Source organism: Diplotaxodon limnothrissa, linkage group LG13 (assembly GCF_057381915.1).
Source record: "Diplotaxodon limnothrissa isolate DT_005_m linkage group LG13, D_limnothrissa_male_GT1.1, whole genome shotgun sequence".
Classification (NCBI taxonomy): domain Eukaryota; kingdom Metazoa; phylum Chordata; class Actinopteri; order Cichliformes; family Cichlidae; genus Diplotaxodon; species Diplotaxodon limnothrissa.
Window position 1 is genome coordinate 4,393,735 of NC_140608.1, and position 18,079 is coordinate 4,411,813.

The 18,079-nt window shown below is 42.4% G+C and overlaps 1 protein-coding gene across 3 annotated transcripts in view; it reads left to right on the forward strand.

Moving 5' to 3' along the window:
* meis1b (Meis homeobox 1 b) overlaps positions 1 to 11,191 on the forward strand; it is a 76,511-nt gene extending 65,320 nt beyond the window's left edge. The window contains exons 10-13 of one of the 3 annotated variants that reach the window (XM_085369668.1): positions 2,339 to 2,401; positions 4,182 to 4,267; positions 4,908 to 5,005; positions 9,867 to 9,932. In XM_085369668.1, the coding sequence (XP_085225794.1) occupies positions 2,339 to 2,401; positions 4,182 to 4,267; positions 4,908 to 4,966 (208 nt within the window). In that variant the 3' untranslated portion in view covers positions 4,967 to 5,005; positions 9,867 to 9,932. Of the gene's footprint in view, positions 1 to 2,338; positions 3,221 to 4,181; positions 4,268 to 4,907; positions 5,006 to 9,866 lie in introns of those variants that run through there. The other 2 variants (XM_085369669.1, XM_085369667.1) reach the window with 2 other exon arrangements.
* Positions 11,192 to 18,079: the final 6,888 nt, after the last annotated feature.

Consider the following 18,079-nt stretch of genomic DNA (forward strand, 5'->3'; position numbering starts at 1 on the left):
ATGAGAAGCATTTTATCCTTTGTTCCAGCCCCCATGGTGCATCTGGCCTCAGATATAGGGACGACAGGGACAGGAAACCGGCAAGAGTTTTTGAAAGGAGGAGGGGATTTGGTGGGTTAGACTGTAGATTTGTTGCTGTGAGGTGGGCTGCCAGTTTCCACCATACAGGGAAGGAGTGATAAGAAGGGAGCAAGCTGGAGAAGGAAACAGATACAAGAAAGAGAGGCATGAACACTGTTGTTTTTTTAGGAGTCACAATAATAACATCACCTGTAGGTCTAGTAGCAGCAGTAGGAGTAGGATTATTATTTCATTAATACATTGCCTGTTTAATCCTTAGAGTAAATAAATTCTTTTTGCCATATTTCACATCAAGTTTGAAGTCCACATATGCCTTAAGCCCTATTGCGCAAGGAATGAATACCTGACTTTCTAAGAAGTGTACACCTATTGCTGAAAAATCCTCCTTTGTTGCATCAGTGTATGTTTAAAAGAGGTAGAAGCCATGTTGGAAAAGGAAAACAAAGAGACAGAAAAGAGTCAAAGAATAAAAATGGTGACAATAAGACAGCTATGGATGACAAGAGGAGGGAGAGATCAACAGTGAGCTTGCACTGGCCTCCAGTTAACCTTGTAAAGGGTTTGGAGAGCAGAGGAGAGGAGAGCAAAGTTAAAGGAATGCTCAGGCCTCCTCAACCCTCCTCGCCCTCTCCCTTGCTCCTCCTCTCATATCTCCCCCAACAAAACAGGGCAGTGGGGGAGGAAGAGAGAGGGGGGGTGGTGGTGGTGATAAAACTCCAGACGTTCCCTCATTTGATGGTTCTCTGCCATGTCAGTGCATTCTTGCATTCCTCCCTACCTCCTTCTATTTCTTTCTACCCCTTGAAATTCCAAGGTTGTATACTTTATTGTAACAAATACAGAAAAAATGCCCCAAAGCTTCAAGTTCAAAGGTTGACAGAATCTCTGCAACTTTTTTTTTCCCAATGTAAAAAAAATTTCACTTCACAGGAAGCTCTGCCTGCATCCCTGCCAAAGCGAACAGTTTTTCTAAAGCAGCTTGCAAAATATAATGGAGCAATTAGGCTGTTAATCATTTCATTTTTCTCTTGGTATCTGCCTTTGCCACCTTCTGTTTGTTTATTTCCCTACAGCGCTGTCCTTACAAGATAATGCAGGATACATATAAGGCGAGAGGCTTCCATTCACTAATTAACAGACGCAGCATCCTAGTGTCGTTTTGCTTCTGTTCCCCTGCTGTCCCTTCCCAAAGCTCTTAACTGCACTGTGTTCCAGCTTTAGAAGTGTAGCAGGACTATTGTTTCCTTAAAGTTCAGTGAATGCTCCCCTTTCAGAGATGAAATGGAAGAGTCCGGTGGGGTAACAGCAGGAACACATAAATCAAGTCAGAAGCCCCAAGAGTCCTCTGTCCTTTGGGTCACCGAGGGTCAAAGGTTCATTTCACAAGAGTTTAAGATGACCAAGGCCGGAGCGCCACCTATAAGTGTGTGTGTGGGTGCGAATGTATGTGAATAAATGTTAGGAGTGAGAGAGGGATTAAGAGTGTGTGAGTAAGTAACAGTGCTTGTGTGTACACAATAAATGGCCTACTTGCTTTTGTAGGGTGTAATGAAGTATAAAAGATTTTAGTCTAAGACTATACACACACACACACACACACACACACACACACACACACACACACACCTCCTGCTGTCACAGAGTAACAAATGGTCACCTGTCTTAACACAGTATCACCCAAAACAGTGCTTCTCACTGGTGGCAACATGACATGTTTCTGTCAGCAATACTTCCCACACTGCTACACGCGAAGCCAAGTGTGTTAAACAGTCAGCAATCTCAGCTCGTTGTGAGGTGGAACATCTCCAACAAGGCAAGATGGGTTAAAATGTTTCAGAGGCAGGGAAAAAAATCGTGGCCAAGCCTCGCCCCACAAAGACCCCAGTGTTCAGGCTGATGTCTGCGTATATGCCGAGGCTGTGCAAGTTTGTACAAGTTGTAGAGTTCTGCATTTTCAAAGACAGCTGCCTTGATTATTAAGGTTGTTAAGATGTGACTTTCGCTGTGCCTCTAGTGGGGCTTTACCAGGGATCAGAGATGCTTATGGGAGAGTAATTACTCCATATCATTATTATGGTTAGCTAAGAAAGAGAGGCTGATTTGGCAATATGTTTGTTTTCGTGCTGTGTGCCATGATTTCTAGGTATTAGTCAGCATTTTTGCCTGATCTTGTCTTGAAAAATACACTAACTTTGTTTCTGTCTTTGTCCCTTCTTCCTTTATTGCCCTTTTCCTCCCTACTCTTCATCTACTTCAGGTTCATTAATGCGAGGAGGAGAATAGTGCAGCCCATGATCGACCAGTCAAACCGTGCAGGCAAGTCTTCTATAGTTACTGTATTCAAGTCGCGCAGGCAAAAACCATCCACACTCCATGCACCCGGAGGCCCCTCATCTGGTAAATACAGGACTGATGCCCCGACCCTGGAATGTCCAAAAGATCCAGGGGCTCCCCCCCCCCCCTCACTGTTGTGACTGAGCACTAAAATCAAAACCAAAATGTTACAACATTAACAGCAATCATTAATCAACTATGACATGGCATTTGGAGTGAAAGCTATTTGTTAATTATAAAATATAATTTGGCTGAAAGCAAGTTAATGATGAGTGGATTTATTTTTCCTTTTATCGTCCAAACAAAACTAGCTGTGTTCTTGGTAAGCCTTGCTCTTAACCAGTCCCCCCCACCCATCCCACCGCCAACTTTTTGTTTTTTTCCAGTGAGCCGAAGGAGTTGAGGAAGGGGAAAAAAACACTCGGCCCTTCGTCCCTGGCTCAAACCGAGAGACAACTACACCCCTTTCTTTTTTTGGGTGACCGTTGTTTGGCTTTTTGGCTCCAGACCTGTTTTTACCCACGCACACACACCCCTCTCGCTCCTCTCAACACCCTCCCTCTACCCTATTTGTGGCTGGTCCAGGCAGCGAGGGGAGTGAGTGAGCGGTTCCTCTGGTGCATGGCTTGGTTTGGGCTGCCGTAAACTTTATTACCTGTAATAGGGGTCAAAGGTCAGGGTGGCAGTAGGGGCGCAGTAAAGTTCAAAGACATTCAGCGGGGCCGAGGTCTTGCTTTTGCTTGACTGACCCCCTAACAGGCTAAATCGAAGGTAAGTGGATTTCTATGAAACTGGGACAATAGAAGTGAGCAAAAAGTAGGAACCCTATCAGGTTTCACTTGTCATTCCTCCCTAGGCAGAGGCAATGTTTGGGCATTATTCAGCAAGAATGACTTTCTATTGTTCCAAAGGAAAACTGATTAGAGCGCTTTTTCGTTCTTTAAATGTATGTGCACAGTAACAATGCGCTGCAAACATTGCAGTGTTAAGTGTCAAAATTACTTAGAGAAGCATACAATTAGTTTGAGACCTTTGAGTCTAAACTGTTCAGTACTTTAGTATTAAAAATCTCCGGCAGTATTTTTATGTCTTTTCTGGATTCCACAGTTCCTAACCACAAATGTTCTACCCCTTAAAACTTAGCCATTGGTTTGAGCTCAAAACTTTGACTTCTAAAATTCCAGTGAAGATACCAGTTTCCAAACACGCCAAATATATCAGTCTGAATTTTCCATAAATATATAACATAACATACTAGAAATTAAAGTTATTCCCATGTTATGAATGTAAACATCAAATGCACAAAAACAAACCTTTAGACGATCCCCAGAGAGCAAAGCGCGGTAAAAAGACGAAACAACCGTATGTTATGGCCTAAAATTTAAGAGTAATTTTTATTTGCACTAGCCCAGTTGAGTCATGCTAATATGTTACACTGGTTCATAATTAGTCAGTCTATAAAAGCAGCTCCTCAACTCTTCCAGATGGTCTAAATCTAGTCTTGAAACAACAGTCCTTGCATATGTGCGCTAAACACCCAGTCCAATCCCTTTTAGAACATTTAGACGTATTAAAGTCTACCAGGGGCTTACAGTGGAGACTCAGTTGCAGAGACATGGAGTAGAATGACGTTGAAAGACAACAGCGGCTTCCCGTGCGTGCACCAGTCAACAGATGATCCCGCCTCGGCCACTGAGCCTTAATTAAAAGCACTAATTGACCACTCTGTTCCCTTCCTCCCTGTCTTCTCTTCCATCCACAGTAAGTCAAGGAGCTCCCTACAATCCAGATGGCCAGCCGATGGGGGGTTTCGTCATGGACGGCCAGCAGCACATGGGAATCAGACCACCTGGTAAGGCTTGCGCAGCGTGTCTGTCCCTTTCTTTCCTCTCTTGCTCTTCCCATCTTTCCTTTCTCAGCTCATCTTCTTGCCTTTGTCTTCTCGATTCTTATGTTACCAGCGTCATTCTTGACTTTTTTTGTCTCTGTTTGCTGTTTAGTATTTTAAGTTTATGCTGTGCAATGCTCCTACACCAGAATGAGGATACACGCACTACATACACAAACACACTGTTATCTAGCCCTCCCCGAATACACCAGAACAGGTGTGGTCAATCACATTACACAACCATCTCCTTCCTCACTCCTACTCCTTCTCACACAGTCCCTCTCTCTCACGCCATCAGGTTTAATCCCAGAGTTTGTCCTTAAGCTCCTCTCCTCCTCCTCTATCCCCTGTTTTCTGGGATTCTCCCAAGTCCCTAACCCTATCGCACCCTCCACTCAAAGTCAGCAGGTTTGGATAAACTGCCAGGCTACTTAACCACCCCTCACTCCTCCCCATCACCTTCACACACCTCACCACGGCAGATCCAGCATGTTGTCTGTCACAGTTAAACCATCATATTATTTCGCTAGGTGTCTGCAAACCATTTCCTAGTTACACTTGGATTAAATAAATAAAAAATTAACAACTTATCTCTGTTTCTTAGGACCAATGGGTGGAATGGGCATGAACATGGGCATGGAAGGTCAGTGGCACTACATGTAGCCCTACTCCAGTGCGACCAATCACAACACACAGGGGGATGTAAGTAATATGCTCACTTTGTCACACACACACAAACACACAGGCTTTCTTGCCCAAGACTTTTTTGGACTTGGAGTATATTATTAAAATACAGTTCACCACGAGGAAGTATGGAGGGTGCAATTTACAGTAAGATGTTCATCTTGTAGAAATATTCTCCCACAAGATAATTACAAAAATATAAGTACAATGGGAGTGTCTGTGAGATGTCAAAGGTCACTGTTTGGAAAATGGCTATTTTCCAAACTGATATATTTAGGCTTTTTTTTTTTTTTAAGCAAATGGGTTTTTGTTACAAACAGACTCCTTTTCTTCCCAGGCTGATTTTTCTCTGTTACTCTCTGTCTAACTCTCCCACCCCTTGGTCTGGTGATAAGAGCCTTTGATCACAACCTTGTAACTCTTTGTGTATGTAATGCCTGTGCATGTGCATGTAGCTGCTTCACTTTCTCACATATCCAAAACCTACAAGACCTTTTTTTTTTAATGTCAGGCAGGGGAGATAAGAGAAGAAGGTTTAAGGGGGGGAAAAAAAGAATGAGAGAAAGGAAGGCAGGTGAAAAGCTGTCATGCAATATTCACTGATGATAATTACAAAAAATTCTATTCTATATGAACTGTTTTGTCCACATTTTTTTTTATTAAACATGGGGCAGAGAGGAGGAGAGAGGGGTGATGAGGAGGAAGGAAGGCGGGGATGGGTTGGGACAGGGAGTTGGTGGTGCGATGGGGTGGGGGAAATTGGGGGGCAGGTACGACGTTGCTATGGCAACAGACTGATTGGCAAAAATGTAAGCAGTTGTGGTGCAAGGAGAGGGAGAGAGAAAGAGAGCGAGAAGTGAGCGCCCCTTAAGTGTCATAAATCTGCCGGGTTGCTGTTGATGCATGAGCCACATTAATACACACACTAACCAGCTAGAGGAGCCCCCCCCCCACACCCCCCGTGCCACCCCCACCCCCAACCCAACCCTTCCATTCCCTCTGTCTTTCTAATGCTTGCTCTGTCTCACTCCCTCTTTGTGGTTTTTCTCACTGTCAATTTTGCTCCTCCATCTCTTTCACACAACACCTTTTTCTCTGTTTCTCTCTTTCTCTCTAATTCTCTTGCCCTCTCTCTCTCTTTCTTTCTCTTTCTCTCACCCCCCTCCCCCCCAATCCCCCTTCTCTTTCCTTCCTTCTCTTTCCTTCCTTCTCTCTTTCGCCCCAGGGCCAAACAGACTCCCACATAATTCTGGATGTATACAGGCTTGGTGTTGTCACAGTGCACAGTGTGTATAAAGTGGCTATGGGTCCAATCGTAGTAAACATCATTGTTATATGTGTGTATGTGTACGAATTAGCCCGTTTGTACGCCATATGTGCGCATACCTGTGTGTGCCAGCCTTTCTGGCTACATGGATACTATACACAAACATTGTGAAATACATACATGTGCTGAATGTGGGTGTTTATAACTGTGTGCATGTATGTGCATGTGTGTGTATGGTAATAGGATTACTCCTGGCACAGGGAGGGGACACAAACTAGTGCAAAAATGGAGGAGGTAGCCAGCAGGGTATGGAGCTTAGCTGGGCCTAATTGACTAGATCCAAATTAAATATGCCATCACTAGAGGTGTGACCAATGGATTTGACTTATTCAGTTTACAAAAATAGAGACCATTAACCCTCCACACAACGCGTGTGCTTGTGTGTGCTATAGTGAAAATATATCACCCTTGTTTCTGTCACAAATGTCCACAACTGAAACAATAGCAGACATTCTTGCGTCAAATGGCATATTCCAGGTTTGAAAAGCTGGAAGACACTGTAATAGAAAGAGTATGCCTCAGAATGAGACATGTGTGCCTGTTTATGTGCAAGTGTGTAAACATCAGGGCTGGTTCGCTGTGTCCAAGCAGCCTCTTTCAAGCAGCTGCTAGCCTTCCCAGCAGACCTTGCTTTAAACAGCCTCAATTTGCCTGCTGAATCTCGTAATTGGGCCACCAGAGGAATCCTCCGTGAGACAGGCAAAGCACATAGAAGACGAGTAGACAGAGGAAGGAAAAAAAGAGGGAGAAAGAGGGAGGGGCGAATAAAGAGATGGCGAGAGAGAAAAGAGTAAATGAAAAGAGGGGAGGGGTAAAGGGAGGAAGGAAGGAATGAGGGAGGGAAGAAGAGAGTAGATGGGAGAGGGATGGTGACAGAAATATTTCTACTTTTCTTCACAAACGGAACGTTTCTTTACAGCTTCATCAGCTAGCCATTACTAGCTTCTAGCTTGTCTCTGTCAAATATTGCTATTTTCCTTTCTAGGTCAATTAAATGTAAGTGATGTGTTATATTCTTTCATGACCAATTAAATTAATAGGTTATTACATGGGGGGGGGGGCGCGGTTATCTTATTTGATTAAGAGAGCACAGGTTCATTATATTTTATAAGCAATTTTCATTAGCAGAGTTGAGATTTTGTTTCCGCGGGGCTAAATTGAGCGGTTATTGTGCTGAGGAGTGCTGAGCGTTGATACAGAAGGTGTGCCTAGCAGTCACATTGCAACATTAGTTAAAACTAAAGCCAATTAGTCCTGCTTAGTGAAGAGCATTATGCTTTCCACCCAATGATGATTACAGAGCTTCTATCCCCTTGCGAAACAATACACCTGTCAGCAGAGATGAAGTCCAGCAACTGAAGCAGAAGTGAACTGAGCCTTTGATAGTGACAAGAGTGACTCTCAGATGACCCTTACCCCCTTTCCCTTCTTCCTCCCCCTTGCTTTTTCTCTTCCACAAAATTAGCCAGGGGTAGCCCCGGAAAACTGTAATTTTTAGTTTCATGACAATTAATTATAGCACAGAGCGTATGGAATTTTTCTGGGCCTGCCCACTTGGAGCTTTTCCCAAAATGTCGGGCAGAATGCTTGAGTGAACGCTGTCTGTAACCCCTTTGCTGCCAGTCTTGGCTGGAGACCCTTTGTCCCAGGATTCATTGCTCCAATCATTAAGCACAAATTTGTTAACCTTCTACGCAGAGGTCAAGATCCCTTCCCTCATCCCATCAACTACCACAAACCTTCCCACTGTCACCCCCTCCACCCCACCCTAAACTTATTTTTCTGCTGGATGAACTTTTACTATAAACGAACACTGGGGGGAAAAAAGAGAAAAAAAACAATGGGGATTTTGCGCCCCCTTGTATTGTCCATGTGAATGTGTGTCACTGTTGATTTGGCCCTTCTGGAATCCTTCTCAGAGGCTAAGAAATGAGGGTTCCAGCTCAATGTATTGATTGGCTTATTAACTGAAAAACCTTATTAGCAATGTGTGCTCTCTCTCAAGCACGCATACCATTTATTAGACCCTTGACATGTATTTACCGCAGTAATGAGGACAATCTTGTTAACCAGGGGGAGAAACTGTAAGAAAGCCAAACAAACTAAGGGCGAGAATCAACAGATGAATGGATTGTTGTCCTGTGGTTATTAGACATACAGCATGCTTTCTGATTTCTACTACCCTTTTCCAAAAACTGCATCGTAGATATTTAATATTAGGGAAATTTCATAGATCATTTCCTTAACACTGGCCTGTGCTGCTTTTAAAGTCGCATCCATAATAGTTTGATTTATGGTAGTGCCACAGGTTATGTTTCAAAATAGAAAGGTTACAGGCTGGATGCCACTGGCTGAATAACTCCTACCACCCCCTCCCTTGAAAACAAGGTAAATGAATCTAACACAGCTAACATAATAGCTCACCCTTCCCTTACGCAAGTGGCGCCTTTTCTCTTCAGGTGAAAAATGATGTATGAGGGGAATAACAATCGAGGGCCCTTGCGTTCACTTCTCTATTGTCCTACTCCCGCTGCACCTCCTTGTCCTGTTCCCTGCCTTCCTTTGTGTCATCTGTAGTGGTCCTCTCATTTGTGTGGTGAACACGTGGACAGGCCCGGGGCATACTCAGGTGACAGGCGACTGCGAGCCTCACCTCTCCTTTGGTTTTTGACTACAATGGCCGTAGATCCTCAATGGTGACTTTCCACTTGCAAAGATAGATTACTGCTTTTGTTGGCTTTAAAGAGAGGAATGCAGTGAGAGGTGCCAGTAAAGATGGTTTTCTTTACATAGTTTTTCTATTGTATGAGCAGGTTTGATGGTGTGCAGCAGGTTGCACCAGTTTAAGTTGTTTTGGTTAATATGTGACACAAACAAGTCTTGTCCAGGCATATTACACTTTAAAGCAAGATTAAACTGCATGCCATGTTAGTACTGACCTGAAATAGTCTTATGTAGTCATCATTAATCAAATGTTGACTGGCGAACAATCAAAAGGTAATTTTAAGTTTTCTCAGAGTTCAGTTAAAGAGATTATCCAGGAAATGCTAAGCACAGGCCTTGGTATCACTTCAAGTCGATCATGTGTGTTTGGTTTCTAAGCCCTCTCCTACTGTTAAAGAAGCATTACTGCTGGTGTAGGATTAACTCACTAAACCTTCCAATGCGCTCCCTCTCACTCATACAGCCACACAGTGTCAGTGAAGGCCACAGTTTGGTCTTTTTCTGACCCAGATTAACACTACTTTGAGTTTGCAGTAGTTGCGACATACTATACTGTTTCAGTGTTCACATACTATAAGTGTAACGTGAGAGCAAGTATTATGTGATCCAGTGTTGTATTAAATGAACAGTTAATGTCAATTTCATGTATTTTGTAGTTAAATATTTTCTGCCCATGTGGTGCAGGCAGTATGCTAACTCGCTCCAGTCTTAATATTTTTATGACCTGACTAACATTTCCTAATAAAGTGGAGTTTTTAAAAAAAACTTCATACAGAAGACATTTTTTAGTGGAAAACCATTAACCATTTTCATCTTCTCTTTCCATAGACGCGCAGGGCAAACCAGGGGATCTTGTGTCTCACAGAGGCCTATAGAGCTATGGAGGGGGACTTCCGGACTTCCTGATGGGGACAACAAATGGCAGTCCCTCTGTTCACCTCCAAGATCCAACACATTTTATTTGGCTGGTATCTGCAGCATGGGAACTTCCATGACTGCCAACAATCCTCGTCTATATATCTAGCAAAGGTGATACACAGAAAACCAAACTTCACTCCAGTCAGATGAACCCCTGTCCTGACAGACTCCTGCTTCTTCTCTGGAGGGCACCAGACCTCGCCCACCCTGCTGCTGCCCACCCAGTTAACATGGATTCCTCCATTAAAGTGATTGTGATTGCAAACGTACATGACCCACAAGACATGCTGGGCTATTTGCCTGTACCCTTGGTGAATGTGGCACCTGTTGATTTAGTCTTGACTCTTTGGCAAACAAAAGAGACTTCCTGTGAGGAGCACTCCACTCTTTGGGACGATGGAATTGGACCAAAGAGAAGCCAATGTCTGTATCTGATAAGACACTAACAAAGCAAAAGAGGTGCCCTTTAAATAATATAGTGGATTGAAACCTGGAAGGAGGGAAAGCAAGAGTAATGAAATTAAAAGTATAACTATATCAACCCCTAGTATGGGAAGCAAGTGGAGAAAGAAAATATACTGTATACTGTTGTAAAATTACGCTGGACTCTCACAAGAACTGGGAATTTAAGTATTGTAAATGCTATTGTATTGTTCTGCATATTATGTTGTTTCTAATAGATTTTTTTAAAAAAGGATGTGAACTTTTTTCTCTTTTTTTTCTCTTTTTTTCTGTTTCTTTTCCACACTGTGTGTGAGCGCCGTCTCTCCATCAAATTTGACCTCCTGTCCCCTCTCCCTACTCAATCACACTGCAGTTTTAAAAGAAAAAAGTAAATAAATGAACAATTCGATCAATCCGTCATTTCTTGAAGGGCCTTTATTTGGATTGCTTGGAGTACAATACTGACAGATCTTTTTTCCTCTGCATAGGACACACAGCCCTTTCATGGAACACACAGCAAAAGCTGGTGCAGCTAATTGTATTTATGTTACATTGTCTACACCTTGTCACTCCATATTTTTTTAAAATTAATATTATTTTCATATCAATTTATTATACCCTCCTCTACTGGTGGACTGTTTCTATTAGTATAAAAAAAATTCTGATGATGTTTGGGGTAATCAAGCTCATTTAATATCCAACCTCAGTGAACTCGAGCTACACAAAATTTCTAGTAGCCAACATTTTGGACAAACAAGATTTTTAATCTGGTTGCCACTATGCTGTGTTTTTTTTTTTTTGTTGTTGTTGGTTTGTTTTATAAAGAAACAGTGTAATTGTAAAGATGGGGAACAGACATGATACACAACTCCTGTTTATGCTCACAAACAATCTAAAAAAATCATTGTGGATGGGAAACTACAAGTGTGTGTCCCACAAACATGTTGTTTCCTGTTTTTCTCCATGTGTGTCTGTGATTGAGGGCTTCTGGAAGTCTATTTGCAGTGTTTTAGTGATGTTTATGTCACATGGTTGAACACTCGCATGGCCAATGGATTCTCTTCCCCTTTTCGTTTGATGCAGCCTGATAACAGGGAGAGGCAAAGGCTATGGGGAAACACCATTTATGCCACAGTCCATTCATTTTGATTTAACCAGATGATGTAATGCTGATCAACAGACAGGAGAGAATGTAAAAGTCACTGTGCGTGTCAGGATGCATGTGAGCGGTACCGTGCATGTATGAGAATGAGTGTGTGTGTGTGCTATCAATGCTTCCATTATCCATTGCTTCATACATGTATTATGCACATCTTTAAGATTCATTTGAAGACATGTTTCGTATGCTTTTCCTTTGAAGGGTGTATATGTACATCTGTGTTGTAAATAAATACTTTTTGTCAAATAACAGAATTCCTAACTATAGTCTCAAATTATCTTCCGATACACAGGTATGACATATAAAACACATTATTAGTCGTTTAGGAGTTTTAACAAAAAAAAAGCAAATAACCTCAACTGATTTTTGTTAAACTAGATTAGTCACAAACATGTCAAATGCCCACTAAAGAAAGGTAGAGGATCATTTATACTTAAAGAACATGCACTTAAGTCAACCCTCCTCCCATTGCTGCGGATAATGTGCAGCTAATGCATGCGTTATGCTGTAATTTTCTCACACAGAAGAGAAGAGAGGAAAGAGGGTCTCGATAAGAAAGCGAATTATCCTTCATTTAGCATTAAAATTCATTTAGGTAAAATTGCTACAAACGTGTAAATGGGGTGATTAGTTCTCCCTCATGCCTTGTTGCCCGCAGTCAAAGGGCTCCGCATGAAGCCCGGCGCTCTGCAGCCGAGGTTGTCTCCGGGATACTACGCGCTTCAGGAGAAAAAGGCTGAGCCGATTGAGCAGGCGAGCGCGTAAGAGCCGAGCGAGTTCTTTTTCTAATTGATACATTTCAGAGAGCAGCCCTGCATCCCAAAGTCAATGTCTCCCCCCCCCCCCTCCCCCCTCATACCCGCGAACAAGAGAGAGTCTGTTTTATCCATAACAATATGTGCGTATAAATCAATACTCTACCCTTCTTTCTCTCTATAACTCCTCCGAGCAACTATTGTGTTTTTACTGCCTTTGCCGAAGTGAACGCTATTTACACTAAAGAAGGGAAAAGGGAAAAAAGACACGCTCTTAAAAAACCCGGGCGACGTTTTAATTGCTTCGCCTCTCCACCATGGCTGGAAAATCCGAGGCTGTGAAATGTGAATTCCTAAGCCTGTAGCCGCTGGGAGCTGTGGAGACAAGAGGAGAAAGCCCATGCTTGACTGCCCTCTTTAGGGAGGCCTGGTAACTGTCTGGGGCAGGGACGTTTGGAGATGGCGCACAGTACCACATCTCCTTTTACGCACGGACGCAAAGTGTACCAAAACACTTTTTGGCCACGTGATAAAAGTAGAAAATCAAAGACAGGTTACAGGGAGCGCGTGGCTGCATCAAAAGAGAGCACAGCAAAAGTGCATTCAAAATAAATTTGTTTTGAATGAATCAATACCGTGCCATCCCTATGTTTAATGGGAAAATCAGATGTTTCTTATTATATGAATAAGTATAAGTATAAGTACCAGGTGACAGAAATAACTGTCGCTGACAATCATCCCTGAATTTAATACCAGTATTTATATATAAAGAATACAGTTGTCTTAAAAACAGACAAGTAACGTCTGATTAATCATAAATATTTTTGATCCAATTATTGAAATATTTTTTTAGCTTTTCTTACACCCTGTTGACATTTTAACATTTGTAAATATTTAGAAGACTCGGTGCTTGACGTGATATAAACGTGTTTGCATAAAGGTATCCAGAAATATGTTTCTCCACTGTGCGCACTAATAGCCTAAATTTGTTCCCTTTTTTTAGGAAGTGCAAAACGCCTTTACATTAAAGAGATTCAGGGTCTCTCTGAATAATTTTTTCACACCTGACCTATATATCAAACTCTTGAGATTTTAATGCAAAACGCCTTCTGACTGACCTGCTGTCACTTTTTTTTACTCATGAAACCACGCGAATTTTCGCCTGTGTTAATTTCAAAAACTGTGAGTTTATAACGTAATTGGTAGCTAATGATGATTTTAGGCCTAACCACTCCTCTCTGTCTTACAAACACAGTCTGACCGCGAAGTGAATCGTCAGAGTAATGAATGGAGCAGAAATATGTTCCAGAGCATGAGGTGTCCGGGCAGGCCTGTCTTCCTCCCACAACGCAAACATTTATGTGTCTTTATGTTTGAAGCAGGGAACAAGCAACCCTGTGCCTCTTGTTCCGTGTTACGATACAAGCCATGACAAATCTCGGCGGCAGTGTGTGTTTTTCACCCAAAAACACCTTTTAGTCACTTATTCCTAAACGACGACCTTGTCAAACTGCATTTCTCGATACCTAATGAGATGGAACTAATTTTATTTTTATTTCATTCTAAATTTCTTCATTTAAAGCGTGTACACGAACTGGAAATTACTGGAATGTTTGTGGAAATTTGGTTCTAAAAATAACACAAGTCTTGAGGTTTTCTTTTTAAATAAATGTATCTTTTAAAAATAATAAAACAAATAAAATAACAACTTAGGCCTTGAAGCCATAAGACTAAAAGTACTTGCTTAAAATTAAAACACTGCACGTTATTTTATTTTTCTCTTTCTTTACGCGAACCAGGTTTTTAAATGCTGATTAATTAAGTGCCCTTTATTACCGTCGTCTCTCACAAGCACAGGTCCCAATTCGAAGGGAAAAGCTTAAAGAATAGATATGACATGAGCTCCCAGCAATGCAATACTGCATCAATCAATTTTCTATAGTTTCCAAAGCGAAAATCGTTGCACAGGAAATACATATATAGCTGCGGTGATGTGTCAATATCTAGCTACTTAATGAAATCAATATGAACAAGAACACAAATTGCACCGCAGTTTCCAAACTTTCCAACACCCCCTCCGAAAAAAAAACACAACACCAAACCAAAAAAAAACAAAAAACCTCCACTTGCAAACGTCGCGTGGCAGCTGGTTTGGAAACAAAAGAAGGAAGAAAAAGGGGGGAGAGAAAAGAAAAATCTGTTGGTTGGTGGGAGAAAGAGAGCGAGACAGGAAAAAGAAGAGAGGATGACTGTTGAGCAGGGGCCATTTTGGATGTCATCTGTCTCCTTGGCGACGGGGCCCCGGCCCTCAAAAGCCCCTTGGGCGCACGGATTGTTTGAGAGGAGCCCGCTATTTTCTGCAGCATCATTTATCACTGTCACCACATAATGATTCCCCTCGCAGCTCCTTATTGATGTTTGTAATTGCATTATCTCATAAGGGGGGATGATCAATGGAGCCGAGAGGAGCATCGAGGGGTCAGGAGATGCCGGATTGCTGTTTGTCCATTTAATGCAACCAGGCTCTCATTATCTGCAGCCTCTCTGCTTTCAGAATAAGTAACGTTCTCGTCTGCTCCCCTCTGAGGTTTTACATAGCAGCGAGGAAGAAGAGGAGGGGAGAAACTGCGCGTTTCATTTGTTTAACCCTAAGCCACAGCAGAAAAAAGAAATAAATAAATATAAATGCAAAGGAGAGAAAGGAGAGGGAAAGTAACGCGATTAAGCCTTTTGTTATCAGTTCCATTACATCTGACAAACGAGACTCTGAATTTAAGCGCACAGCTCTGGGCTTTTGGGCATCAGTCTTTAATAGTCATATAAGTTTTGGTGATTAAACTTATCTATAACAATCTGCTCTCTTGGTTTGAGCGTTCAAATCGACCTAAAGCGCGTGCAAGAAACAAATGAAAAGTTATTTCAGGCTGCATAATGTAGCTGATGATGAAGTGCTGTTTGCTCCGTGGTCAGAAATCATGACTTTGGTATTATAAAGTTTGAGATCTCGCACTAGCTTCGGTTCAGACGATGCCTTTAGCAGAGGTTCTTGTCGGGGGGGGGGGTGAAGTCATGAGATCCGGTTTCAGAGCCCGACTGAGGCCCCTGCGTCAAACAAAATGCGATACTAACCTTTTCCAAACAACCTTAAGGAATACCGACATAATTACTATGACGTGAAGAACTGGCGTGGCTCCCACCTTCACGCACATGGCAAGCAAATTTGCTATTACGTGCATCGTAGTTAATAAAGAGCATAGGCAAATTCTGTTAAAAAGCTCATTTTGATTTTCCAAATAAGCCCGATTTAAGACAACTTTTAAAAATGTTTTGATTATATTTGTAGAGAAAACATTTAGAGGTTTTCATCTGAAAAATAAATCACCTGTTCAGAGGGAAAAGTAACTAAAAAATTATGAAAAAAGACGCACTGAAGTACGAAAGTTGTCGAAAGTTTTCTATATCTTCAGCTGTCGCACATATACAGTCACACGTTAAAAGTATCTGGAGAAAATTGGAAATGACTCAAGCATGAATGTAAAGCTTGCTTCGCTTCTTTTGAATATTTCACTGGCTTACAACAGAAATATACATATCATTTTCCAGGCTCGTTGTAAACGTCCTAGTTTGGTTTCTGTGGAAGACGTGACAGCTGCGACTGCTGGATGAAGTTCTGCAATCTTGTAGTGAACGCGCTGCGCGTCATGGCGCACAGGGAGGGCTTGTCAGCAGATATGAGTGTGGATATGTGAGCCAAGAATTAGAGACATGCGTGCTAGAGTGTGCTAGACACAGGCAGTGACAGAGAGCCTGGCGCAGAGAGATACAAGGTAAATACTTAAGCTACTGGTTTGCGGAGAAACTACACAGCTCATTCAGACCAGGAATCTTAAGTTCTGGATCTCTTGTGGCTGTGTGGTGTGTTTCTCTTCTCTGCAGCTTATTACCAGAGACATCCGGTGCTTTGGATATCATGTTTTTGGCCTCCGTGTGTTCCCCGCTAGGTGCTCCGGCTGCGGGGAAGGAGAGGCCGCTGGCAGCACACCTTTCCAGCGGAACTAGTCGCGGTTTGCTTCCAGGGAAGCAAACCGCGACTAGTTCATAACCAGAGATGTTTCTGTCAGCACCTTTCTCAATACTCACCTCCTCCCCTCGCCCCCCTCTCTCTCCATCTCTGTTTGGAAGGTCACCTTAGCAGCATCCGGCAGGGCAGGTCAGATGAGCCAGAGGAGCACTGGGTTGGCAGGTGGGGGGTGTCGACTCCTCAAAGTTCACCTGGTGCGGTCTGATCTAATAATGCGACCTGCCGCTCCTCAAGCACACGCCCTCCATTGCCCATGCGGTCTCTGACACAGAACAGAGCAAATACTTTGAAACCATCCGTTTACTGCCTGTAAAGTACTGCATTAAACTCAACACGTTCCTTTCTTTCTTCTTATCTTTTCCACCAATTCAATAGTTAATTAAATATTTTCCCAGAATTTTGATCCCCTGAAACACGAAACCGTGAGCCCTTCATCTGGAAGTTCGAGTCACCGAAAGAAGAGACTTGGACACAGTAAATGGTACGCGGTGTCAGGATAAAACACTGTTTTTGGATGGGTGTCAAAAAGCACCCCACCACTGGCCTAATTTGAAAAATCTAAAGAAAATTATTATCGAATTATTATTAATATTCTTATCAATAACGGTAGCAGTATTGCACAACTGTGCATCGTTGCATTTTTGTTGCGAAGTCGCCCTCATTAATAAGCCCGCGCATGACTGCATGGATGAGTTTTAATTCTGTTGTTTTTCAACGTGCTGCTCTGCCTCTCTGCACAGGACTGAGTGGCTGCAGGCGCTGACTGCTTGGCCTCTAAAGGTAAACAGTGAGGAAGCGAGTCCAGACAGGACAGTGGGGCTGAATTCCAGCTTCAACGCAATACTGATAAAGTACTGGCCCCAAGCCACTTCTCTTATTAGTTTACTTATATATTGAGGCCGCTCCAGCATACATCACACAAACCAATCTGCGCTCTAATCTCAAGATGTGTTTTGGGCGGTTGTTGTGGTAGCAAGTGTTCTTTAAAGGCTTTTGGGGGCTAGATAAAATACTTTTTGAAAAATAGTAGACTTGATTATGTACAAAAATGGATGTTCAGTTCGTCTTTAAGGTTTTCTGCTACTTAAAAGTGCAGCGCAGGAAAATGGTAGAGATGTGGATTCTCTTACTGTCATACTGATAAGAAAAGATACAGTAAAAAAATTTTTAATATTGCTGCCAGACACAGTTGGCATAGATGCTACCGTTTCAAAAGAGGCACAAGAGGTGCTTTTCATTAAAAAAACCAAACATCTCTTATGTTGAGATTGGAGTCATACTATAAACCAGGACATCTGCACGTAATATCTGGTCTAACAAAGCTCTAAAGTGAAATAGTTAAAAAAAACTTGTTCCTCACCATTCTCACTGTAGTAGCTGATGGATGCAAAGCTGTGAATGTGCTAGCCGTCTCACATATTCATCAGTCTCACATCAGTGATGGGTAAAGAAAAATGCCAGCTCTGCACGCTCTCACCCTGTCAACCGATTTCCACCCTCCAACTGTGACAATGTGCGTCTTCATCTTCACTGTTATTTTGTCTGTTTCTCTGCCTGCTAGAAATGCAGCCTCAAATGTGTGTGTATTAGTCTGTGAGTGTGTGTGTGCACATATGAGCAGCATTTAGAATGAAAGCTGCCTTAACCTAAACAATTTAGATTTAATATGTCAAGATGGACACAT